Source organism: Arvicola amphibius, chromosome 5 (genome assembly GCF_903992535.2).
Source record: "Arvicola amphibius chromosome 5, mArvAmp1.2, whole genome shotgun sequence".
Classification (NCBI taxonomy): domain Eukaryota; kingdom Metazoa; phylum Chordata; class Mammalia; order Rodentia; family Cricetidae; genus Arvicola; species Arvicola amphibius.
The window spans coordinates 1,755,932-1,775,469 of NC_052051.1; the positions used below are offsets into that span (position 1 = coordinate 1,755,932).

General features: G+C 57.8%; 2 protein-coding genes across 2 annotated transcripts in view; one reads left to right on the forward strand and one right to left on the reverse strand.

Moving 5' to 3' along the window:
• Lama5 (laminin subunit alpha 5) overlaps positions 1–11,166 on the forward strand; it is a 46,628-nt gene extending 35,462 nt beyond the window's left edge. The window contains exons 46-79 of the mRNA XM_038331023.1: positions 224–324; positions 511–691; positions 778–927; positions 1,511–1,662; positions 1,735–1,845; positions 2,020–2,131; positions 2,601–2,771; positions 2,887–3,083; positions 3,616–3,732; positions 3,861–4,015; positions 4,291–4,432; positions 4,526–4,628; positions 4,854–4,964; positions 5,600–5,779; positions 5,853–6,001; positions 6,086–6,262; positions 6,367–6,503; positions 6,586–6,739; positions 6,895–7,028; positions 7,106–7,268; positions 7,375–7,497; positions 7,574–7,722; positions 7,798–8,074; positions 8,187–8,317; positions 8,435–8,602; positions 8,689–8,803; positions 9,042–9,187; positions 9,260–9,455; positions 9,570–9,734; positions 9,823–9,976; positions 10,060–10,193; positions 10,279–10,369; positions 10,462–10,581; positions 10,726–11,166. Coding sequence (XP_038186951.1) covers positions 224–324; positions 511–691; positions 778–927; positions 1,511–1,662; positions 1,735–1,845; positions 2,020–2,131; positions 2,601–2,771; positions 2,887–3,083; positions 3,616–3,732; positions 3,861–4,015; positions 4,291–4,432; positions 4,526–4,628; positions 4,854–4,964; positions 5,600–5,779; positions 5,853–6,001; positions 6,086–6,262; positions 6,367–6,503; positions 6,586–6,739; positions 6,895–7,028; positions 7,106–7,268; positions 7,375–7,497; positions 7,574–7,722; positions 7,798–8,074; positions 8,187–8,317; positions 8,435–8,602; positions 8,689–8,803; positions 9,042–9,187; positions 9,260–9,455; positions 9,570–9,734; positions 9,823–9,976; positions 10,060–10,193; positions 10,279–10,369; positions 10,462–10,581; positions 10,726–10,973 — 5,114 coding nt within the window. The 3' untranslated portion in view covers positions 10,974–11,166. The remainder of the gene's footprint in view (positions 1–223; positions 325–510; positions 692–777; positions 928–1,510; positions 1,663–1,734; positions 1,846–2,019; positions 2,132–2,600; positions 2,772–2,886; positions 3,084–3,615; positions 3,733–3,860; positions 4,016–4,290; positions 4,433–4,525; positions 4,629–4,853; positions 4,965–5,599; positions 5,780–5,852; positions 6,002–6,085; positions 6,263–6,366; positions 6,504–6,585; positions 6,740–6,894; positions 7,029–7,105; positions 7,269–7,374; positions 7,498–7,573; positions 7,723–7,797; positions 8,075–8,186; positions 8,318–8,434; positions 8,603–8,688; positions 8,804–9,041; positions 9,188–9,259; positions 9,456–9,569; positions 9,735–9,822; positions 9,977–10,059; positions 10,194–10,278; positions 10,370–10,461; positions 10,582–10,725) is intronic.
• Positions 11,167–11,318: 152 nt separating this feature from the next.
• On the reverse strand, positions 11,319–15,864 carry Adrm1 (ADRM1 26S proteasome ubiquitin receptor). Its single transcript, XM_038330013.1, has 10 exons — positions 15,707–15,864; positions 15,169–15,382; positions 14,493–14,609; positions 13,344–13,467; positions 13,026–13,112; positions 12,519–12,600; positions 12,077–12,309; positions 11,816–11,973; positions 11,619–11,721; positions 11,319–11,539 (listed from the first exon to the last, which is right to left on the reverse strand). The coding sequence occupies exons 2-10, from the start codon at positions 15,379–15,381 to the stop codon at positions 11,433–11,435; spliced, it is 1,224 nt and encodes a 407-aa protein (XP_038185941.1). The 5' UTR covers position 15,382; positions 15,707–15,864; the 3' UTR covers positions 11,319–11,432.
• Positions 15,865–19,538: the final 3,674 nt, after the last annotated feature.

A 19,538-nucleotide genomic window follows, 5' to 3' on the forward strand; every position in this document is an offset into this window, starting at 1 on the left:
ACCAGGCTTCCTTCCCTGCATGGTCAGATCCTTCTTGGTGGCCAGCTTCATGGCCAGACCCTATTCTTGCCTTGTCCTCTTCATGGCAAGGCTGCAGGGAAGAGGCCAAACAGGACCAAGAGGCCTGGACCAAATCATGGGAAAAGCTGTAGGAAGTAAGGGGCTAGGTTTGGAGGGACTGGAATGGGGACAGCGCAGTGACCATAGCCCCCACTTTCTGCAGGGTGTGACTGTTCCCTGTGCGGGACAGAAGCCTGTGATCCCCAGAGTGGGCGCTGCCTGTGCAAGGCAGGCGTGACTGGACGACGCTGTGACCGCTGTCTGGTAGGCCTGGGAGCAGGCCTGAGGCTGGGGCAGGCTCCAGGGAGGGGCCAGACCGTACTGAGGGGAGGCCCGGCCTCTGGAGGAATAAGCAATGGACCTGGGGAGGCTGAGACAGCCTGTTTCCCACACTGGAGGACGCCGGGTGCCAAGGGCTGGGCAGGCCATTGACCGCAGGGTGTGTTACAGGAAGGACACTTCGGCTTTGAGCAGTGCCAGGGCTGCCACCCTTGTGCCTGTGGACCAACCGCCAAGGGCTCTGAGTGCCACCCTCAGAGCGGTCAGTGCCATTGCCAGCCAGGGACCACGGGGCCCCAGTGCCGCGAGTGTGCCCCTGGCTACTGGGGGCACCCGGAGAAGGGTTGCAGGCGTGAGTACAGGAGTGTGGTAGGGGTGGGTGGAGGGGCAGGCATCCTTGGACCCCTACAGCTAATCTACCTACCCCTCCTGCCGCAGGCTGCCAGTGTCCACAAGGCCACTGTGACCCACACACGGGCCACTGCACCTGTCCCCCAGGGCTTAGTGGGGAACGGTGTGACACCTGCAGCCAGCAGCACCAGGTGCCTGTGCCAGGCGGGCCCGGGGACCATGGCGTACACTGTGAAGGTACGCCCTCACTGCGCCTGTCCCACTCTTTCTGTCCTCCCTGTTTGTAGGGGGTGCTCAGGCCTGTCACGAACCGGTGTTCCTTCCCTGTCTGAAGTAACCTCAGCACCCCAGAGGGACCCCAACTGTCCATCTCCATGTCCCGAGGGATTATCATGAGTCCATGCTTAACCTGATAGCCACTCTTTTGCTCCTAAATTGGGGGTGTTGCTCTGAAACTGGCCACTGCCCCTTCAGCAGGCCTCGCTGCCAGGATTTTCTCCAATAGAGTGCTCCATAGCCCCCAAGGCCAGCTTCCTCCTGACCAGATGAGGGTCTTCGCCTGTCCCCGAAATGCCCTTGCTGACCTCTTCCCCTGTGATTTTGACCTAACTGCCATGACTGGGTCTCCTGTGTCAACCTGCTGTGCCTGTCACCTGACCCCATGCTGACCCCATTTTCCTGATCAATTCCTGCCCTGACCCGGTCGCCCCATTACCCATAACCCTGGTGATGGCCTCTTACATCGCTGACCCGTTCTTGGGTTGGTCCTCTAATCCCTGGCTAAGCCGTATCCTCAGTGTCTGCTCCCCTCTGCCCGCAGTGTGTGACCACTGTGTGGTCCTGCTTCTGGATGACCTTGAGAAAGCTGGCGCCCTCCTCCCTGCCATCCGTGAGCAGCTGCAGGGCATCAATGCTAGCTCTGCAGCCTGGGCCAGGCTGCACAGGTTGAATACCTCCATTGCTGACCTGCAGGTATTTCGTGCCCACCTGCCTTCCCTGCTTCCTCCAGCTGGCCTCGTGGTACTTACTTCTCGCCCCCAACAGAGCAAGCTCCGGAGCCCACTGGGACCCCGCCACCAGACAGCACAGCAGCTACAGACTCTAGAACAGCAGAGTTCAAGCCTGCAGCAGGATGTTGAGCGGCTGGGCAGTCAGGCAAGACCCGGGAACTCCGCCCCCAGCCCTTTCCTTGGGAAGCCCTCATGCCTAGCACCCCCGCCAAACCCACCTCCTCCCAGTTCTCTCAGCCATTCCCCCTGACTCCAGGGCCACCCTTTTTACCGTACTTGTACCCACAAACACTGCAGCTGAGGAAAACTGTCCCCACAGGCCACAGGGGCCCAGGACCGGGCAGGCCAGCTGAAGGTCAACACAGAGGCCACGCTGGACCGGGCACAGACATTGCTGGAGACTGTGCGTGCTGTGGACCGTGCCCTGAGCGGTAGGACTGACTGATGTGTGGGCGGGGGGCAGGACTTCCTGGGAGTCTCCCCTTGAGCTGGCTGGGTCCTGTCTGTTTATCCCCTGGGCAGGGGGCTGGCTGCCTTAGTGCTGGACTGACCCTCACCCAGCTCCACTGGGAATACTTGCAAACCTAAGTGGCAAACAGTCCAGGGACTGAGAACAAACTGGGGCTCCCAAGCGTGGGACAGGATCTGGCACAGCCAAAGGATTGGAAGAAAACTGAACTTTCTGCTTAGGGAAGGCCTGGGAGTGGGCTAACCCAGCATGTCAGGATCGCAGAAGGAAATGGGTATAGGAAATAGAGGCAGAGGGGTGTGTCCTCTAGGAGCCTCTAATGTGCTGTCGGGATATGTGCTGGTAACCTGCCCAAGTGCCCTGACGGGTCTCAGACCTAGAAGTGGATGAGTGGAAACCACCCCCAGGCCCTGACCATCCTCTCCCTGCAGAGCTGGCGTCTCGTATGGGCCAAGTGTCCCCGGGCAATGCCTCTACACCGTCTGGTGAGCAGCTGCGCTGGGCACTGGCTGAAGTGGAGCGGCTACTCTGGGATATGCGGACTCGGGACCTGGGGGCCCCACGGGCAGTGGCGGAGGCTGAACTGGCAGAAGCCCAAAGGCGTGAGTGGGGCCAAGTCATGTTAGGGTGGACTGGGTGGGGACTGGGTAGAGGCTGGGGTGCGTGAAAGGGGTCTAGGTACCAGACTGACCCCCTTCCTACTCTGGTGTTGGCCAGTGATGGTTCGTGTGCAGGAGCAGCTGACCAACTTCTGGGAGGAGAACCAGTTGCTGGCCACACACATTCGAGACCAGCTGGCCCAGTACGAGGCTGGCCTCATGGACCTCCGTGAGGCCCTGAACCACGCCGTCAATACCACCCGGGAGGCTGATGAACTCAACAGCCGCAACCAGGAGCGGCTGAAAGAAGCCCTAGTATGTGTACCTGCTTCTTGCCCCTCTCCCTGCCTCCTCCTCTCCAGGCCTGTCTTCTAGATGCCCTGGCTTTCTATCAATTCTCTTCCCGTTCTCTGTCCTCTCCCTGCCTCCTACCCTCTCTACATCTCTGCTCATCTACTTTGTCCTTTCCACCTATCAGCCATGCCCCCCAATCCCATCCTCCATCTGCTCTCTGCCCTCTGCCCTCCTATCCCCCCTTCTCTTTGCTCTCTCTCCTACCCTTGACCCCTTCCCTCCTCTCATTGCCCTCTTCCCTTGGCTTTCCCCTCCTTCCTGTTCTCCCCTCCCCCTACTCCCCTCCCTCCTGTCCTCCCCTCCCCTGCGCTCCCCTTCCCCTGTTCTTCCCTCCCCATACTTCCCTCGTTTGCTCTTCCCTCCCCCCACTCTCCTCCCCCCTCCTTCCCTCCCTTGTTCTCTTCCCTCCCCCTGCTCTCCCGTTCCCTTCCCACGTGACACTTTGGGCCCCATTACATCATTTATTCCCACTCTCCTAAAATCTTGTCCCCAGCAATGGAAACAAGAGCTGTCCCAGGACAATGCCACCCTAAAGGCCACTCTTCAGGCTGCTAGCCTCATCTTGGGCCGTGTTTCCGAGCTTCTGCAGGGCATGGACCAGGCTAAGGAGGTAAGTACAGCCCCACCATCTCACTCATTCCTGGCCAGTTCCCTCCCAGCTTTTCGGTTGTATGCAGAGCTCCATCTGGTCCTGGGGTCCCAAATTAGGAGGGTGATAAAGCCCATCCCCCACCTCAGGACCTAGAGCACCTGGCGGCCAGTCTGGACGGAGCCTGGACACCCTTACTGAAGAAGATGCAGGCCTTCTCCCCGGCCAGCAGCAAGGTGGACTTGGTGGAGGCTGCTGAGGCCCACGCTCAGAAGCTAAATCAGCTGGCGATCAACCTATCTGGGTGTGTGGCACCCCCAGGGTGCAGTCTGGGTGCCCATGGGTGCACTTGACCCTAAGTAGGGTGACTGGCCTGGGAGGGCTCCTGGAGGGGGGGGGGGGGACCATTATTCCAGAAGGATCCAGGCTTTCTATAACCTCATGGAAAGTTTGGGGCCCAAATTTTGGCAGAAAGGAGCAGATCTAAAGGGGTTAGACACAGACCCCTGAGATGTGGCCAGCCAGGCTGTGATCTCCAGCACCCCCATCCTCATGGACCATAATCCTCCTACCCCACAGCATCATCCAGGGCATCAATCAGGACCGCTTCATTCAGAGGGCCGTGGAGGCCTCCAATGCCTATAGCAGCATCCTGCAGGCTGTGGAGGCTGCCGAAGGCGCCGCGGGCCAGGCTCTGCAGCAGGCCAGCCGCACATGGGAGGTGAGCCCTGAGCACCTGTGGCTCGCAGGAGCCCTGCTCCCCTGCCCCAGTGGTGGGAACAGCCCTGTGTAAATAGCTCCTGATCTTCTGCAGACTGTGGTCCAGCGGGGCCTAGCAGCCCAAGCCAGACAGCTCTTAGCCAACAGCAGCCTGTTGGAGGATACCGTCCTTGGGCACCGGGAGAGGCTGGGTGTCGGTGAGTTCTCAGATCCTTGGGGGTACACTGACCTCTGGGACACGGCCATGTAGCTTTGGGATGGTTCTACCCCAGGGGGCAGGGATGATGATAATGTCTACCTGTCTTAGTGGTATGTCAAGGGACCGCAGCCAAGAGAAGGATGAAGTTCAAGGCCTCTGTCTTTGTTCTCTGTCCATCTCTGGGTGGGACTCCGTGTCACTGAGGCTGCCTCCTCCTTCACAGCTCAGGGTCGCCTACAAGCTGCCGGGATCCAGCTACTTGACGTCCGGGCCAGGAAGGACCAGCTGGCAGCCCAGATCCAGGAGGCACAAGCCATGCTGGCCATGGACACGGGTGTGTGGCTTATCTCTGCTCTTGCCCATTGCTCCTTTGTGACCGTAGTGCCTTGTGAGAGTGGGCACATTCACACCAGTGGTCACTGCTGTGGTCAGTGCATCTGAGGAGGTGCCTATGCTAAGGTCTACTCTGGGGTTGTGCCTCTGGTGTGAGGCACAGGTCACCAGAGTGCTGGACAGTGGTGATGGCACGGGGCGAGCAGCAGTGGCTAGGGTACCGAGGATGCAGGAGCATGTCCTGTTGGCTCAGGAGAAGGCCATTCCTAGAAAAGGCCAGTTGATCCGTGACCATAGAGGTCAGAGTGGGGTTCATTTGGCTCCCTCTCCAAGAGGGCTCAGAACAGACAACAGCATGGTCTGACCTAGTTGTCTAGACTTACCCACGACCACCAAAATGTCCCAGGCACACTTGGGTACAAACCTCAAAACCTGGGCAAGACTTAGGAATTGATGGTGGTCCCCAGTTGGGAGGGCGGCAAGACCAAGAAAGGTGTCTGGGTAAATTCTGAATGTATTAAGATGCAGGTATGGAGTTTATGCTACCCATGGGGTGAGCATCTAGGGTGGCCATCCTAGGTGGGGTCTAGAAACACAAAGTTGGCCCTTGCTGGGCATGGCCTCCATCTGCTGCAGGTGAGACCAGTCAGAAGATCGCTCATGCCAAGGCTGTGGCTACCGAAGCCCTGGACACAGCCACCCATGTGCAGTCCCAGCTTCAGAGCATGCAGAAGAACGTGGAGCGATGGCAGAGCCAGCTGGGGGGCCTGCGAGGCCAGGACCTGGGCCAGGTGGAACGTGATGCAAGCAGTTCAGGTGAGCCGGAGGCCCTTGTCCCCCAGGGGGCCAGGCTGTGGGAGACGAGGCTCTCAGCCTACCTTTCCTGCAGTGTCCACTCTAGAGAAGACACTGCCACAGCTGTTGGCCAAACTGAGCCGACTGGAGAACCGTGGAGTGCATAATGCCAGCCTGGCCTTGTCTGCCAACATCGGCCGTGTGCGCAAGCTCATCGCCCAAGCCCGGGGTGCTGCCAACAAGGTGGGTAGCTTCTGACCTCAGGACTGGATGTAGGAACAATGGGACCCGGGAGGCTGGACAATAAACTCATCTGCTACGTTCCAGGTCAAGGTGTCGATGAAGTTCAATGGGCGTTCAGGGGTGCAGCTGCGTGCCCCACGTGACCTCGCTGACCTTGCTGCCTACACGGCTCTCAAGTTCTACCTCCAGAGCCCGGTGCCTGCGCCTGCGCCAGGCAAGAACACTGGGGACCGCTTTGTTCTGTATATGGGCAGCCGCCAGGTACCAGCCAAGCCGGAGCAGGGGATGGGCCATAGTGGACTGGAAGTTAGAAATGGGTGGTGCTTGGTCCCCATCCTAATGGAGTTTTCTGGCTGCCACTGCAGGCCACTGGGGACTACATGGGTGTGTCTCTGCGTAATCAGAAGGTGCACTGGGTGTACAGGCTCAGTGAGGCCGGCCCCACAACTCTGAGCATCGATGAGAACATTGGGGAGCAGTTTGCCGCCATCAGCATTGACAGGTACAGATACTTTGAAGACAGGGTTAGACACTTGTGGTTCAGAGTCCCCTGTCTGTTTCTCACCCCTCACCTCTGCTCCTAGGACGCTCCAGTTTGGCCACATGTCTGTCACGGTGGAGAGGCACACGGTTCAGGAGATCAAGGGGGACACGGTGGCCCCAGGGTTGGAGGGGCTGCTGAGCCTACAGCCTGATGACTTTGTCTTCTATGTGGGAGGATATCCCAGCAACTTCACGGTGAGCCTGGCTCAGCCTCTGGGTAGTCCTAGAGTGTGCCGAGTCCTGTCTGTCTTGAGCTGGTGGGAGAAAGCCCATCCTCTTGCAGTCTTGAGTGTCCACTGGTCTCTACCAAGTAGGAAGGTGGTACCCTAAGCATGCACCTTTACCCACAGCCCCCTGAACCCCTCCGACTTCCTGGCTACCTGGGTTGCATTGAGATGGACACGTTGAATGAGGAGGTGGTCAGTCTCTACAATTTTGAGCAGACCTTCAAGCTGGACACTGCAGTGGATAAGCCTTGTGCCCGGTAGGAAAGGCCCAGCACCCTGTGTCTCCACTCGCCCCCTCCCCCTCCCCCACTGACCCGAAGCCTCTAATGTGCAGCTCCAAGGCCACTGGTGACCCGTGGCTCACGGATGGCTCCTACCTGGATGGCAGCGGCTTCGCCCGCATCAGCTTTGAAAAGCAGTCCAGCCACACAAAGCGCTTTGACCAGGAGCTGCGGCTCGTGTCCTACAATGGGATCATCTTTTTCCTCAAGCAAGAGGCAAGGCTGACCCTGTGCCCCACCTCCTCCCTCATGCTGGCTCTGCCCTGCCCTGCCCCCTCCCAGTGCATCTGAGCTGATCCCCGGCTCTGCCCTGTTCCTGCAGAGCCAGTTCCTGTGTCTGGCAGTGCAGGACGGCACCCTGGTGCTCCTTTATGACTTTGGCTCAGGCCTGGAGAGTGCCACCCCACTGCAGCCCCCTCAACCCCTGACAGCAGCCAGCAAGGCGGTAAGGCAAGGGGCCTGGGGCTAGGAGGACCAGCAGGGGCTTGGCTTTCCTGAAGCCCGCTGCCCCTTCCCTGCAGATCCAGGTGTTCCTGCTGGCTAGCAGCCGCAAGCGTGTGCTGGTACGTGTGGAGAGGGCCACCGTGTTCAGCGTGGAGCAGGACAACACGCTGGAGATGGCGGATGCCTACTACCTGGGAGGGGTGCCACCTGAGCAGCTGCCCCCAAGGTGAGCATGGGCCCTGGGGCGTGTGGGGGTCCCAGTGCCAGCAGGGCGGCCACTCAAGATCTGACTGCCCTGCAGCCTCCAGAAGCTCTTTCCCTCGGGAGGGTCTATCCGCGGCTGCATCAAAGGCATCAAGGCCCTGGGCAAGTACGTGGACCTCAAACGGTTGAACACCACGGGCATCAGCTTCGGTTGCACCACCGACTTGCTAGTGGGCCGTGCCATGACTTTCCACGGCCATGGCTACCTGGCCCTGGCACTTCCCGATGTGGTGCCCATCACTGGCAACATCTACTCTGGCTTTGGCTTCCGTGGCACACAGGAGAACAGCCTGCTCTACTATCGTGTCTCCCCGGTGAGCTGACGGCAACTCGCTTGTACCACAGCCATGGTCTGGGCCTGTGGGGGTTGGAAGGAATGAGTCTGGACTCCAGGCCTAGCCAACTTGACCTTGCCTCTGTCCCTAGGATGGGTCATACCAGGTATCCCTGGATGAGGGCCATTTGACACTCCAGTTTAAGAAAACAGCGGTGAAAACTCAAGGGGTCTTCGCCGATGGTGCCCCCCACTATGTTGCCTTCTATACCAATAGCACACAGTAAGCCCTGCTTCAGGCAAAGAGGGAAAGGGTGCCAGCATGTTCTACAGGAGGGTCTGGGTGAGGCCGGCCCTTCAAGAAGAATGTGCCAGGGTGGGAACACTGCCTTCTCCTCAGGGTCAATCTGTTTGTGGACGACCAGCTACAAAAGGTAGACCCCTACCAGGGAACACTTGCCACACTCCAACTGCAGCCTGAGGAACCACCGCTTCTCCTGGGAGGCCTGCCTAAGTCTGGTACCTCCTACAACTTCAGTGGCTGCATCAGCAATGTGTTTGTGCAGCGGTGAGCTGGTTGGTGTCGGGAGGAGGTCTGTCCCAGCTGAACCCCCCATGCCAGTTACTGACAGGTACCCGCCTGCCCCCCCACAGACTTCGGGGGCCACAGCGTGTGTTTGACCTACAGCAGAACACAGGCAGTGTCAACGTGAGCATAGGCTGTACACCAGCCCAACTCGTCCGGACCTCAAGGGCCACGGCTCAGAAGGTGAGTGTGGGCAGGGCTAGGGGAACTGGGAGGTTGGCTACAGGGGGTGGTGGCACACACCTTTAATCCCAGCACTTGGGAGGCAGAGGCAGGCAGATCTCTGTGAGCTCAAGGTCAGCCTGGTCTACAGAGCAAGGTCCAGGACTGGCTCCATAGCTACTGAGAAACCCTGTCTCAAAAAAAAAAAAAAAATACAACAAACACGGGCCCCTGCGCCATGGTGTGCTCTGTGCCCTAGGTCTCCCGCCGCAGCCGCCAACCCAGCCAAGACCTTGCCTGTACACCACCCTGGCTCCCCGGGACTATTCAGGATTCATACCAGTTTGGGGGGCCCCTGCCCAGTTACCTGCAGTTTGTGGGTGTTTCCCCATCTCGCAGGAATAGGTAAGGCTGGTCAGGCCAGGCTTGGGTGGGATTGGAGGTGCTGCCAAGGCTGACGCCATGCTTGGCTTCCAGGCTCCACCTCTCGATGCTTGTCCGCCCACATGCTGCTTCCCAGGGCCTTTTGCTCTCCGCCGCCCCCCAGTCAAGCCATGGTCCTTCACTGGTTCTCTTTCTGAGCCACGGACACTTTGTTGCACAGACGGAAGGCCCTGGGCCCCGGCTCCAGGTCCAGAGCCGCCAGCACTCACAGGCTGGCCAGTGGCACAGGGTGAGAGGTTAAGGAGAAAAGGTGTGGGTGGCAAGGCACGGGGAATGCCCTCTGAAAGCTGCCTTCTCCCCAGAGTCCTGGGATACAGCTGACCAGGTTACTTCCTCCACCCAGGTGTCTGTGCGCTGGGGAACGCAGCAGATCCAGCTTGTGGTGGACGGCAGCCAGACCCGAAGCCAGAAGGCACCCCGCCATCGGGTCCACAGGGCAGAGGGCCCACAGCCCCACACCCTCTTTGTGGGAGGTCTCCCTGCCAGCAGTTACAGCTCCAGGCTCCCTGTGAGAACCATACTGCCCCATCCCTAGCCTTAGCCTGGATGTCAACCCTCAGCAGCCCTAGCCTGACATCAGCCGTCCGTTCTTGCAGGTGTCCGTAGGCTTCAGTGGCTGCGTGAAGAATCTGCAGCTGGATAAGCGGCCCCTGAGGGCTCCAACACAAATGGTGGGGGTCGTACCCTGTGTCTCAGGCCCCCTGCAAGATGGCCTGTTCTTCCCAGGCAGTGAAGGAACTGTCACCTTAGGTGTGTGAAGCAAGGGAGGTGCTGTGGGTGTAGGGGCTCTAAGCTAGGGCCTGGACCTCTCCCATCACGGCCCCTCCCCACAGAGCTCTCCAAGGCCAAGCTGCCCTCTGTGAGCCTGGAGTTAGAGATACGGCCCTTAGCAGCTGCTGGCCTCATCTTCCACCTGGGCCAGGCCCAAGCTACGCCCTACGTGCAGCTGCAGGTGTTGACAGAACAGGTGAGCAGGGGCTGTGGTGCTGAGGGATTTTCTCCTCCACCACTGTGCCCTCCGGTAGACAGAACCTAACCGCCTTTCACCCCAGGTCCTGCTGCGGGCCAGTGATGGGGCACGAGAGTTCTCCATGTGGGTGTCCTACCCCAAGCTTTGTGATGGACAGTGGCACCGAGTGGCAGGTGAGGGGCCCTTTTCCTCTTCTGTAGAGTAGGGAGGGTTGTGGAAGTGACCACAGGTTGGCTGGCCTAGAGAACACAAATCTGCTCCACAGTGATCCAGGGCAGGAACACGCTCCGCCTGGAGGTAGACGAGCACAGCAACCACACCACAGGCCTTCTGTCAACGACCCTGGCTAATACTCCAGGACTTCTGCACCTCGGGGGCCTGCCCAGTAAGTGTGGACTGCCCTGTAGGGACTGGATCTCACCCTCCAATGGGGCGAAAAGACCAGGCTGACTGGCTGATGCACAGACCAAGGCCCTGTGGCCTTTTCTGTCAGCCTTCTCAGCCCCCCCCCCCCCCCCCGTATTTTCAGAGGCGACAGCTGCTCAGCCAGAGCCCCCTGCCTACCGAGGATGCATGAGGAATCTGGTGGTCAACGGGGACCCCGTCACTGTGACGACTGCACAGATCCAGGGGGCAGTGGGGTCAAACGGCTGCCCCTCTGGAACCCCAGCCCCAGATCCAGCTCACTCTGCAATACTTCCCAAGCCCACAGGGCGGGTGGGGTCCAGTGGGCTGCGGCAGGCCAACCTCAGCGCCCTCCCCCTGCTTCAACGCTGAAGGTTCCCAGACACTCAGTGTTTGCCTCGACCATGAGTAACAAGTCATTTCTGGTTTAAACTGTCTTTTTAGATGAGAAGACACTGCAGAACAGACATTTATATTTATACTTCTTTCCCCTTGCCCAACAACTTTTAGTACTGAGATACATAAAGTCACTGGCCCCTTTGAATTAAAAGCGACTTGTCTCTCACTTGAGTGTTGATTCAAACAGCAATGGGAGGGTCATGCACAGGCTTGATGGAGTGGGGTACAGAACCCAGGGTGGCAGCTGCCCCCACCATCCTCTCTCCTCATTAGCACAGTCCTCAGAGGGGAGGTAACACAAGGCCAAGACCAGAGTCGGCAGGTACAAGAAAGGACTTTATTAGTGGGGCGGGCAGGAGAGGGCACAACGAATCACAATCGCCACTACGGAATCACACTATGAATTCCAACCTGGGGAAGGACAGCGAGGAATTAATCCAGACTCATGTCCTCCTCCTCGTCCTTCTTGTCTTTCGTGTCTCCCTCCTTCGGCTCCGATTTGGCGTTATTCTGCATGGCTTTGGCAAATGCTTCCACATCTGAAACGGCCACAGCAGGGCTACTACCCAGGCAGACGGCCCCCGGCACCACACACCCGAGACGGAGGTCTGCACTCACCTCCTTTGTTGGCCGCCTCCACAGCCTCTGCAGGAAGGCCAAACTGGCACATGAGGGGGCCGAGCTGTCCTGAGGCCAAGGCTGCACTGAACATACCCAAGGCCTGCAATACAGAGTACGCGTGCAGAACTGGGCGCCTAAGGCACCAGGCCCACCATATAAGAGTTACGTGTACAGAGTGCCACGGGCATACATACCTGCTGGAACTGGGGCGAGGTCAATGTGTTCTGGATCTCATCTGCAGTCTGAGGCAGAGACTCCCCAGAGGGCAGGTAGGGCAGCAGGCGCTCCTGGACGTCTGCGTTAGCGAGGATGGGAGCCATGATCTCTGGAGTCAGCACACTGGCCAGATCCACTAGGACACAAGCAACGTGACCATCAGTGGCCCAATGCCAGCCCAGCGCCTCACCGAGCACACGGGCAGCAGACCCCACCCCACGGGCACCTGCAGCTCTTACCTTGCTGGCCGCCTCCTGGCCCTGCGGGCACATTCATGGTGGCCAGAATGCTCTGGAGGTCGCTCAGCTGGATGGGCTGGGTCGGGCTGGCTGCTGTGCTGGTTCCATTACCTGAGCTGGGTGCGGGGCTTGGGCTGGTCGTCGAGGCAGCTGCTGGGGCAGAAGGGGCTGGGGTGGCGCGAGTGGAAGAGGTGGTGGAGGATGGGGTGACGGCTGCCGACTGGCTCCGGGAGCTGGGGAAAGCGAGCAAGGGCTGGAACAGCTAGGCCCACTATGTTTTGGGGCTACTCCACAGGTCTGGTGGACCACTTCCCCAGTAACAAGCTCCGGTGTAATGGGGACCCCCAACCCTACCTCCTAAGTGATGTCTCCAGAAAAGAGAATGCAATGGCTGGTGGTGGTGCCCAGTACCCATGTCAGGCACTGGGCGCTTGAGGCTCACCTGGACGAAGAGCTGCTTGCCGGAGGCCCGCTGCTCCCCAGCAAGCTGGCCAGGCCTGGTCCAGTGAGGGCTCCAAGCCCACCTAAAGGAGCGAAGAAATGTCTGCTAAACACCACCAGCCAACCCAAGAGGCCACACATCCCAATACCAAAGCCAAGGGATGAGCAGGGAGGGTTGTTATTAACAAGGAAGACCACAGGAGGCTAAAGTGACCATCCTAGTCTAAATTCTAAAAGTTATCCTACTGAGCCAGGTCACTTCCACTCCAGCCTTGTCCATGTCCAGACACCTGCTGCACCTAAAGTGATCATCCTTGGCTCTGCCCCAGAACTATACACATGGGTATTCGATGAGGTCCCTCTCTGTCCACCCAGCTTGTATCCAGCAGATAAGCACTTTCCAAAATAGGAACACGTGGACAGACAGTAAAAGGAGATTCAGGAAACCCTGTGTCTACTGCAAGCAAGGCACTTATGAGAGAGAGCCAGGGACAGTGGCTAACGTTACCCAGTCCTCCGAGGCCGGCTGGTCCGATGAGCTGCATGAGCTGGCTATGACTCATGTTCCCCAACAGGCTCTGCAGGCCACCCTCACCTGGAGAACACAAGAATCAGACATGGACCTGCAGTGGCAGGGCCGGGATGCCTGGCCTTGGCCCCACCCCAGAACCGCTCAGGAAATTGCCTCTGAAGGAGGCAGCAGGAACCAGGTGAATTCTGCCCAGTAAAGATGGAGTAGAGAAAGAACCAGAACTCAATTAATTAAGCAGGGCAGTTCCCAGCTCACTGACGAACACTGCCCCACACAGGTCCAGGTGATAATTACCGCCCAGTGCCGAGAGCTCATGGCCACCACTCCCACTTGCACCCAGTGCTCCAGGCATGGGGGGGTTGTTCAGACACTCATTGACTTTCCGACAATGCTCTTCATCTTGGTCAGTCTTGGGCTCCTGCCAGAGAAGATAAAGCAAAGGGCCCAAGCTGAGCAGCCTGCACAAGGAGCTGGCTCACGCCTGCTGGCTTCCCAGCACCCACAAGGCCAGCCATCCTGACCCAGCCACACAGTTACTGGAAAGGCAGTTACCTGCAAATGTCACAGGTACCAGAGACAGAACCCAGCCTAGAGACGGTAAGGGCAGCAAGTACAGCCCCAAAGCCAATCAACAACAAAGAGAAGCCTGAAGTGCCTTCAGGATATGGCTTCTTGAGCTTCAGAGGTAACACACTAGCCCCTATCAACAGCTGGAGCCCAGCTGGCTCCAGAACTCTGGGATAGAGCACGGTGTGGCCCTGCGCTGGTGGCAAAGGGGCGAGAGGCATCTAAGAGTGAAACGGGAAAAGTTAACTGTGATGGGGTCCTTAACAAGGGTCAGAACCATGGCGAGATGCTCTGCAGTGAGCACAGCCCTGGACACAGCCGCACCCCGACTGCTCTCAGCAGGCTCGGGTGACCAGCACCCAGGCACTTCGCAGACAGCTGCCGTCCCTTTAGGCAGGATGACAGTGGCGGTGACTGTCCACCACCCCTGAACACACCCCAGTGCTAGCTTCTGACTCTAGACTGTGCTCCCGTCCCATGCCACTGCAACACCGCATTAAGAGCACGAGAAACAGATGCCAATGGCCTCCAACAGGGCAGAATGTGCTGAGTTCCTGTTTGGAGGACACTGTGGATGGGGATAAATAGGAGCCATGACACCAAAAGGTCTCCAAATACACAGCCCGGGAGAGCTCGAGGGGGACACTCAATTGCTGAGAACAGAGAGTACCACCTAGAGGAGCTAGGATCCATGGCCAGGGAGCAATGGAGAACCCGAATGAGGACCTGAAGTTGTGTGCCTGTAGGTGACACCACGGACAGGGCTCTGGTGCTGAACCAGGAGCCACTCACATTGACGGGAACTCAGTTCCACCAGGCCCCCTAGGTCTCAGATGTACCACCAGACAACGCAGAGGGACCCATTCTCCTGCATACCTGCATCCAAAAGAAGAGCCTCTTGGACCCCGCCTTAAACTTGAGCACGTAGACCCTCCCGCTGGGGCACTGAGGCACCCGCTTGAACTCACAGTCATCGGGAAAGATGATCAAGTCCTGGGGACAGAAGGAGGACGGTCAGCCACACACACACCCGCCGCGGTCTACATCCTCCAGAAACCTGCTGGACCCAAGCCTAACAGGACCCCGGTGAGGACGGGCGGAAGAGGGCCCAGAGTGGTGGGGTAGAAGAGCTGTTCTCTGAGGAGCTGACGACTTTGAACTGTGACTTTCTGGAACTGTGCTCCAAGAAGCAGAAGGGCAGTGGAGTGTAACAAAGAACAATGTAGTCTGAGAGACAAAGAGCCTTAAGGAAAGGGGCCTCCTTCAGGAGCTCAAACTACCCGAGGCTGTGGTGAAGGTCAGATCTGTACACTCCTCCCCAACACTGGAGGTTTAAGGCCAAAGCCGAGGACGATGTCACCAGCTAACTCTGCCACCCTGTCAGCAAGCTGTCTCTGCTAAAATCTTAAGAACCATGGTCACCTCGGGGTGCATGGCTTCACAGAGTGACGGGAGCAGCCTGCCAACCTTGGGACCAGACAACCCCTACACCGATCTCTGGCAGGTGAGGCCAGTGGTCCCCACGCTCACAGCGCTAGCCCGGAGGACTCACATCCTCCACGGTCCCAGAGGTCCTGTCTTTCCAACAGAAGTGAATGAGGGAGTCGTCCGTCTGCTGGATGTACACGAGCCCTTTCCGTTTATCTGGGGTGACCGTGGTTCCTTTTAATGACATTTTTCCTGCCCGGAACTCCACCAGATACTTGGTGGAGGATCCCCGAGAGCCGGGCACCAGGCTTGGGAACAGAGCGCCTGAAGTCGTCATCCTGAAAAAGCAGAGCGAGGCCCGTCGTGCGGCGTCGCGTGAGCAATGTCCCACCCAAACGCTGGCCAGCCCCGCCGCTCCCCGGGAGTCGGAGCGCGCCAGGCCGAGCCAGGCCAGGGGGTGTGCGCGGGACCGAGCGCAGCCCCGCGGGCTCCCCGCTCCCGCGACGTCACTGCCCGCCCGCGCGGAGACCTCGCCGCGTCCGGCCCGGGCGTCTGGGGCACCGGCGGCCGGCCCAGGCTGCCTCGGCCCCACAATGCTGCCGCGTCCCGCCCTCCCGAGCCCGGACGCGCGCGCCCCCACCTCGCCGCCGCTGGGCCCCTACCTGACTGTGCTCACACTCGGCCTTAAGGGCGCCGTCCGGGATCGCTCGCTCTTCCTTCTCGGCGCCTGCCGGGCCTCGCCGGAAGCCCGCGCTCGGCCCGCCCCGCCGCCGATTGAGTTCCGTCAGCCGCGCGGCGGACCCTGGCCTAGTCCCGATTGGCTCTCATGGCCGTCCATCGCGTCCGGCCCGCCTCCGCGCCGGCGGCCTGTTCCGGCGGAAGCGCGGGCCAGAGCGGCCTCTATTGTTGCTGTGTCATAGCGGAGCGGCGGCGGCCCCTGGCGGCGGCGCCGGGAACGACGGTCCGGCGTCCGCCGACTCGCAGAGGCCCCCGCGGGGCGGCGCTGCAGGGTCGAGGCCCGGGCGGGCCACAGACGTGCCCGTCGGGCTGAGCTGGCTGACGTGCACCGGGGACCGGTGTCCACCGGCGGTCGCCCTCTCGGTTCTGACTGGAGCCCGCTCTGCACACCCGCAGGAAGACAGCCTGTCTGACCTGCATTATTCGGTGAGCGAGGTGTCAGGGCCTGAGACATTAGTCACGTGGTTGAAAAGGTAGGAGGTAGTATGACGCGGGAGCTGCAGAGTGTCAGCTTCGTGTCACTGTGTGCTAATTTGACATACCTCACAGCAAAGTACAGGAGGCTGCCCGGGGCAGAGGGCGGCGGGAAGGTAGCGTGGGGGTTGCTCGACTCTGCAGGAGCGAGCTCACGAACCACCGAGGGCCTAGGGGCTGCACGGAGCTAGCCAGGTGGATGCAGCTGCCTTCCATGAGGGCGGCGGTGCCTGTGAAGTGTGAACCCCAAGGGTCCTCACGTTTTTCCTCTCACGCACAGCTTTTCTTCATCTCTGACAGTTTTGAGGGCGTGAGCAGTAGTTCCCACCAGGTGGCCCCAGGCCCGTCCACCATCCCTCTCTAGGGATGAGCAGTGCTGAATCCCTGGCTCCCCAAGGCATGTTTCACAGTTTACCATCTGCAGATGTGTGAAACACGTGGGGGCCTTAGCTTTTTCTGAAAAACGGGCGAAAGTGCTTTTTTCCCTTAACAATACTCGTCGGATGCCGATGCGGAGACAGACGTGTTCCAGGCCAGCCTGAGCTAGAGGGAGGCCTGTCTCTAAGACGCATTTATGCTCATTTTAATTCCTGTCTGGCATTCTGATGCGCTAAGTTCTACACCTTTGCATCTGTCGTCTTTTTGTTGGACTCTTCCTGTGGCGCTCTAAGCACAACGTTCAGTGTTTGGTTCTCTTTCCACTGGGGGTTCCTGTGAGCAAACTTGGGTTGTCAGGCTCGCCTAGTAAACAGTTTTACCTGCTGACTCATCTCACTGGCCCAGTTTCCATCTTTTTACTAAAAGAAAAAAAAAATCCTTCAATTTAGCCAGGTGTGGTCGTTCATGCCAGCCCTCAAAAGGCTGAGAGGCAGGAAAACTGCCAAGCGTTCAAGACCAACTTCAAAGATTTAATTAGGGCTGGAGAAATGGTTCTGTGGTTTAAAGCCCTGGCTGCTCTTCCAGGGTCCCATTTCTAGCACCTACATGGTAGCTCACAACTGTCTGTGACTCCAGTTCCATGGGCTCCGATGCCCTCTTCTGGCCTCTGTGGGCGCCAGGTACACACGTTTTACAGACATGCATCCAGAAAAAAACACGTATAAAAATTTTTAAAAATCATTTTTAATTAAAAGATTTAATTAATTTGGAGGGGCAGCTTGGAAAATACAACTCATTTCATTAAGATGTTATGTTCATAAACTGAAGGGTGGTTTTTGTCTGCTGCCAGGGCTCATGCACACCTAGCAGGGCTTCTCCACGGAGTCACACGGCCAACTCTGTTTTGTAGTTATGTGTATGAGTGTTTTTGCCTGCATATATGTATAAACCACTCACATGCCAGGTGAAGCCCAGAAGAGGGTATCTAGGATTCTCAAGAACTGGAGTGGCTAACAGTTGTGAGCCACTACTACGTGGGTGCTGGGAACCTTACTGGACCCCTGGAAGAGCAGCCAGTGCTCTTTAAAGTCCACATAAAGAAAACTTACCTGGAGCTGACAGCTCCTCTGTGTGTGTGTGGGGGGAGGGGCTGTGCTACCATACACCTTGAGGCAGACCTCCTCATTTCTAAGAATCTGCGTTTCCAGAGACCAGAATCATGGAATGAAGTAAACACAGGCTTGCTGACACTACACGGGCCATGAGACAGGAAAAGAGAAATAGAAGACAATCTACCCTGGCTTCTAGGCAAGTGGCATCAAGTAAATGTCACCTTGTTCAAAGCCATATGTCAAAGCTGCCACTGGTAGTCACAAGGAGCTGGCATTTCAAAACCAGATTTGGGCTTCCTCCAGGTCATGAAAGCTGAGGGTGTTGGGATCCAGGAGCCTTGGGGTGCCTCAGGAAGAGTGTGGCTCACACGCGTGCGCACGGACACACACACACACACACACACACTTGGAATGGCGTCTGCCATACCTTCCACGTACCAGCTATGGTGGAGACTCCACTTGAGGGCACTGAGAAGGCAGCTGCAGGCAGCCCACAAAGATGCCGGGTCCCTGCACTGCACTGCAACTCACAAATATGGCCCCTGGGACATGTGAGACTGTACTAGAACCCATGTAAAAGTTCAAGAGGAGACTGGGAGAAACGCTGGGCAGGCTACACCGTGGATGATTTCTATGTCGTCTTCCGTCAATTCTAGCAGTCATGTGGGAAAAAAAACAAGCCCCAACCGGGGGATGTGACCCAGGGGCTGAGTGATCCCCAGCATTTTTAAACAGAAACAACAAAACAATCCAGAAACCCGATGAGCCTTCAATGGCGAGAGAGAACGCTGACTCACAGACAGCCCTGAACACAACAAAGTGGCACCAGGATGGGATGCCCAGGCACTTTACCTGGGAGAGGAAGAGAGTTTTTCCAGAGGGCAAAGGCACCTGAAGAGATGTCCATGTCCTTATTTACAAAGAAATAGAGACAAAAGCTCACCTTCAAGAACTGGTACAAAGAAGCAATGGCAGTACCAAGGGCAGGGTCTTTAGTACTAGGAGTGCAAAATGGCATCGTCCCTGGGGAGCTGACTTTGGCAGGTGTGACTTTTTTTCATTTGTTTTATTAATAGACTTAATTCTTCAGAATAATTTTAGGTTCACAAGAGAAATGAGCAGAAAGTACAGATAGTTCACACTGCCCTGCCCCCTACAACCCTACCTCCCAGGCTGCACCTTCCAGAGGTGGGTCTGTTGGAACCAGTAAACCTGTTCCCCACAATTCATGATCCTAGAAGTCAGCAGTGTACACAGTGTTCACTCAGCAGCAGGTGACACTGTGCACCTCCAAATGTGAGGACTGGGCAGAGCGGTTCAGTGTCTCAGCGGGGACACACGTGTTCTTACAGAGTGGAAGATACCAGGACACGCTAAGAGAATATGGAAGGACCACTTTTCATAAGGACTCAATCCAGTGCATGAGGGAAGCATCCTCATAGCCTCCTCACCTCTCACAGGTCTTGGCTTGCAATGCTGTCACACGGGTACAGTGTGACATTTACACACCAGCATGGAAATGGAGACCCAAGCACCCAGACCCAAATAATCATACAGAAACTATCTTAATTACAATACTGTTTGGCCAATGGCTCAAGTGTATTTCTAGCTAGCTCTTATATCTTGTTAACCCATTTCTATTATTTTGCATTTTACCACGAGGCTCATGGTTTGTTACCTCTTGCTTGTTGAGCTGCTACATGGCATCTGGCTCCTTCAGCAGCTCCATGGCGTCTCCCTGACTCTGCCTACTCTCTCTATATCTCTTCCAGCCTGGCTATATTCTACCCTG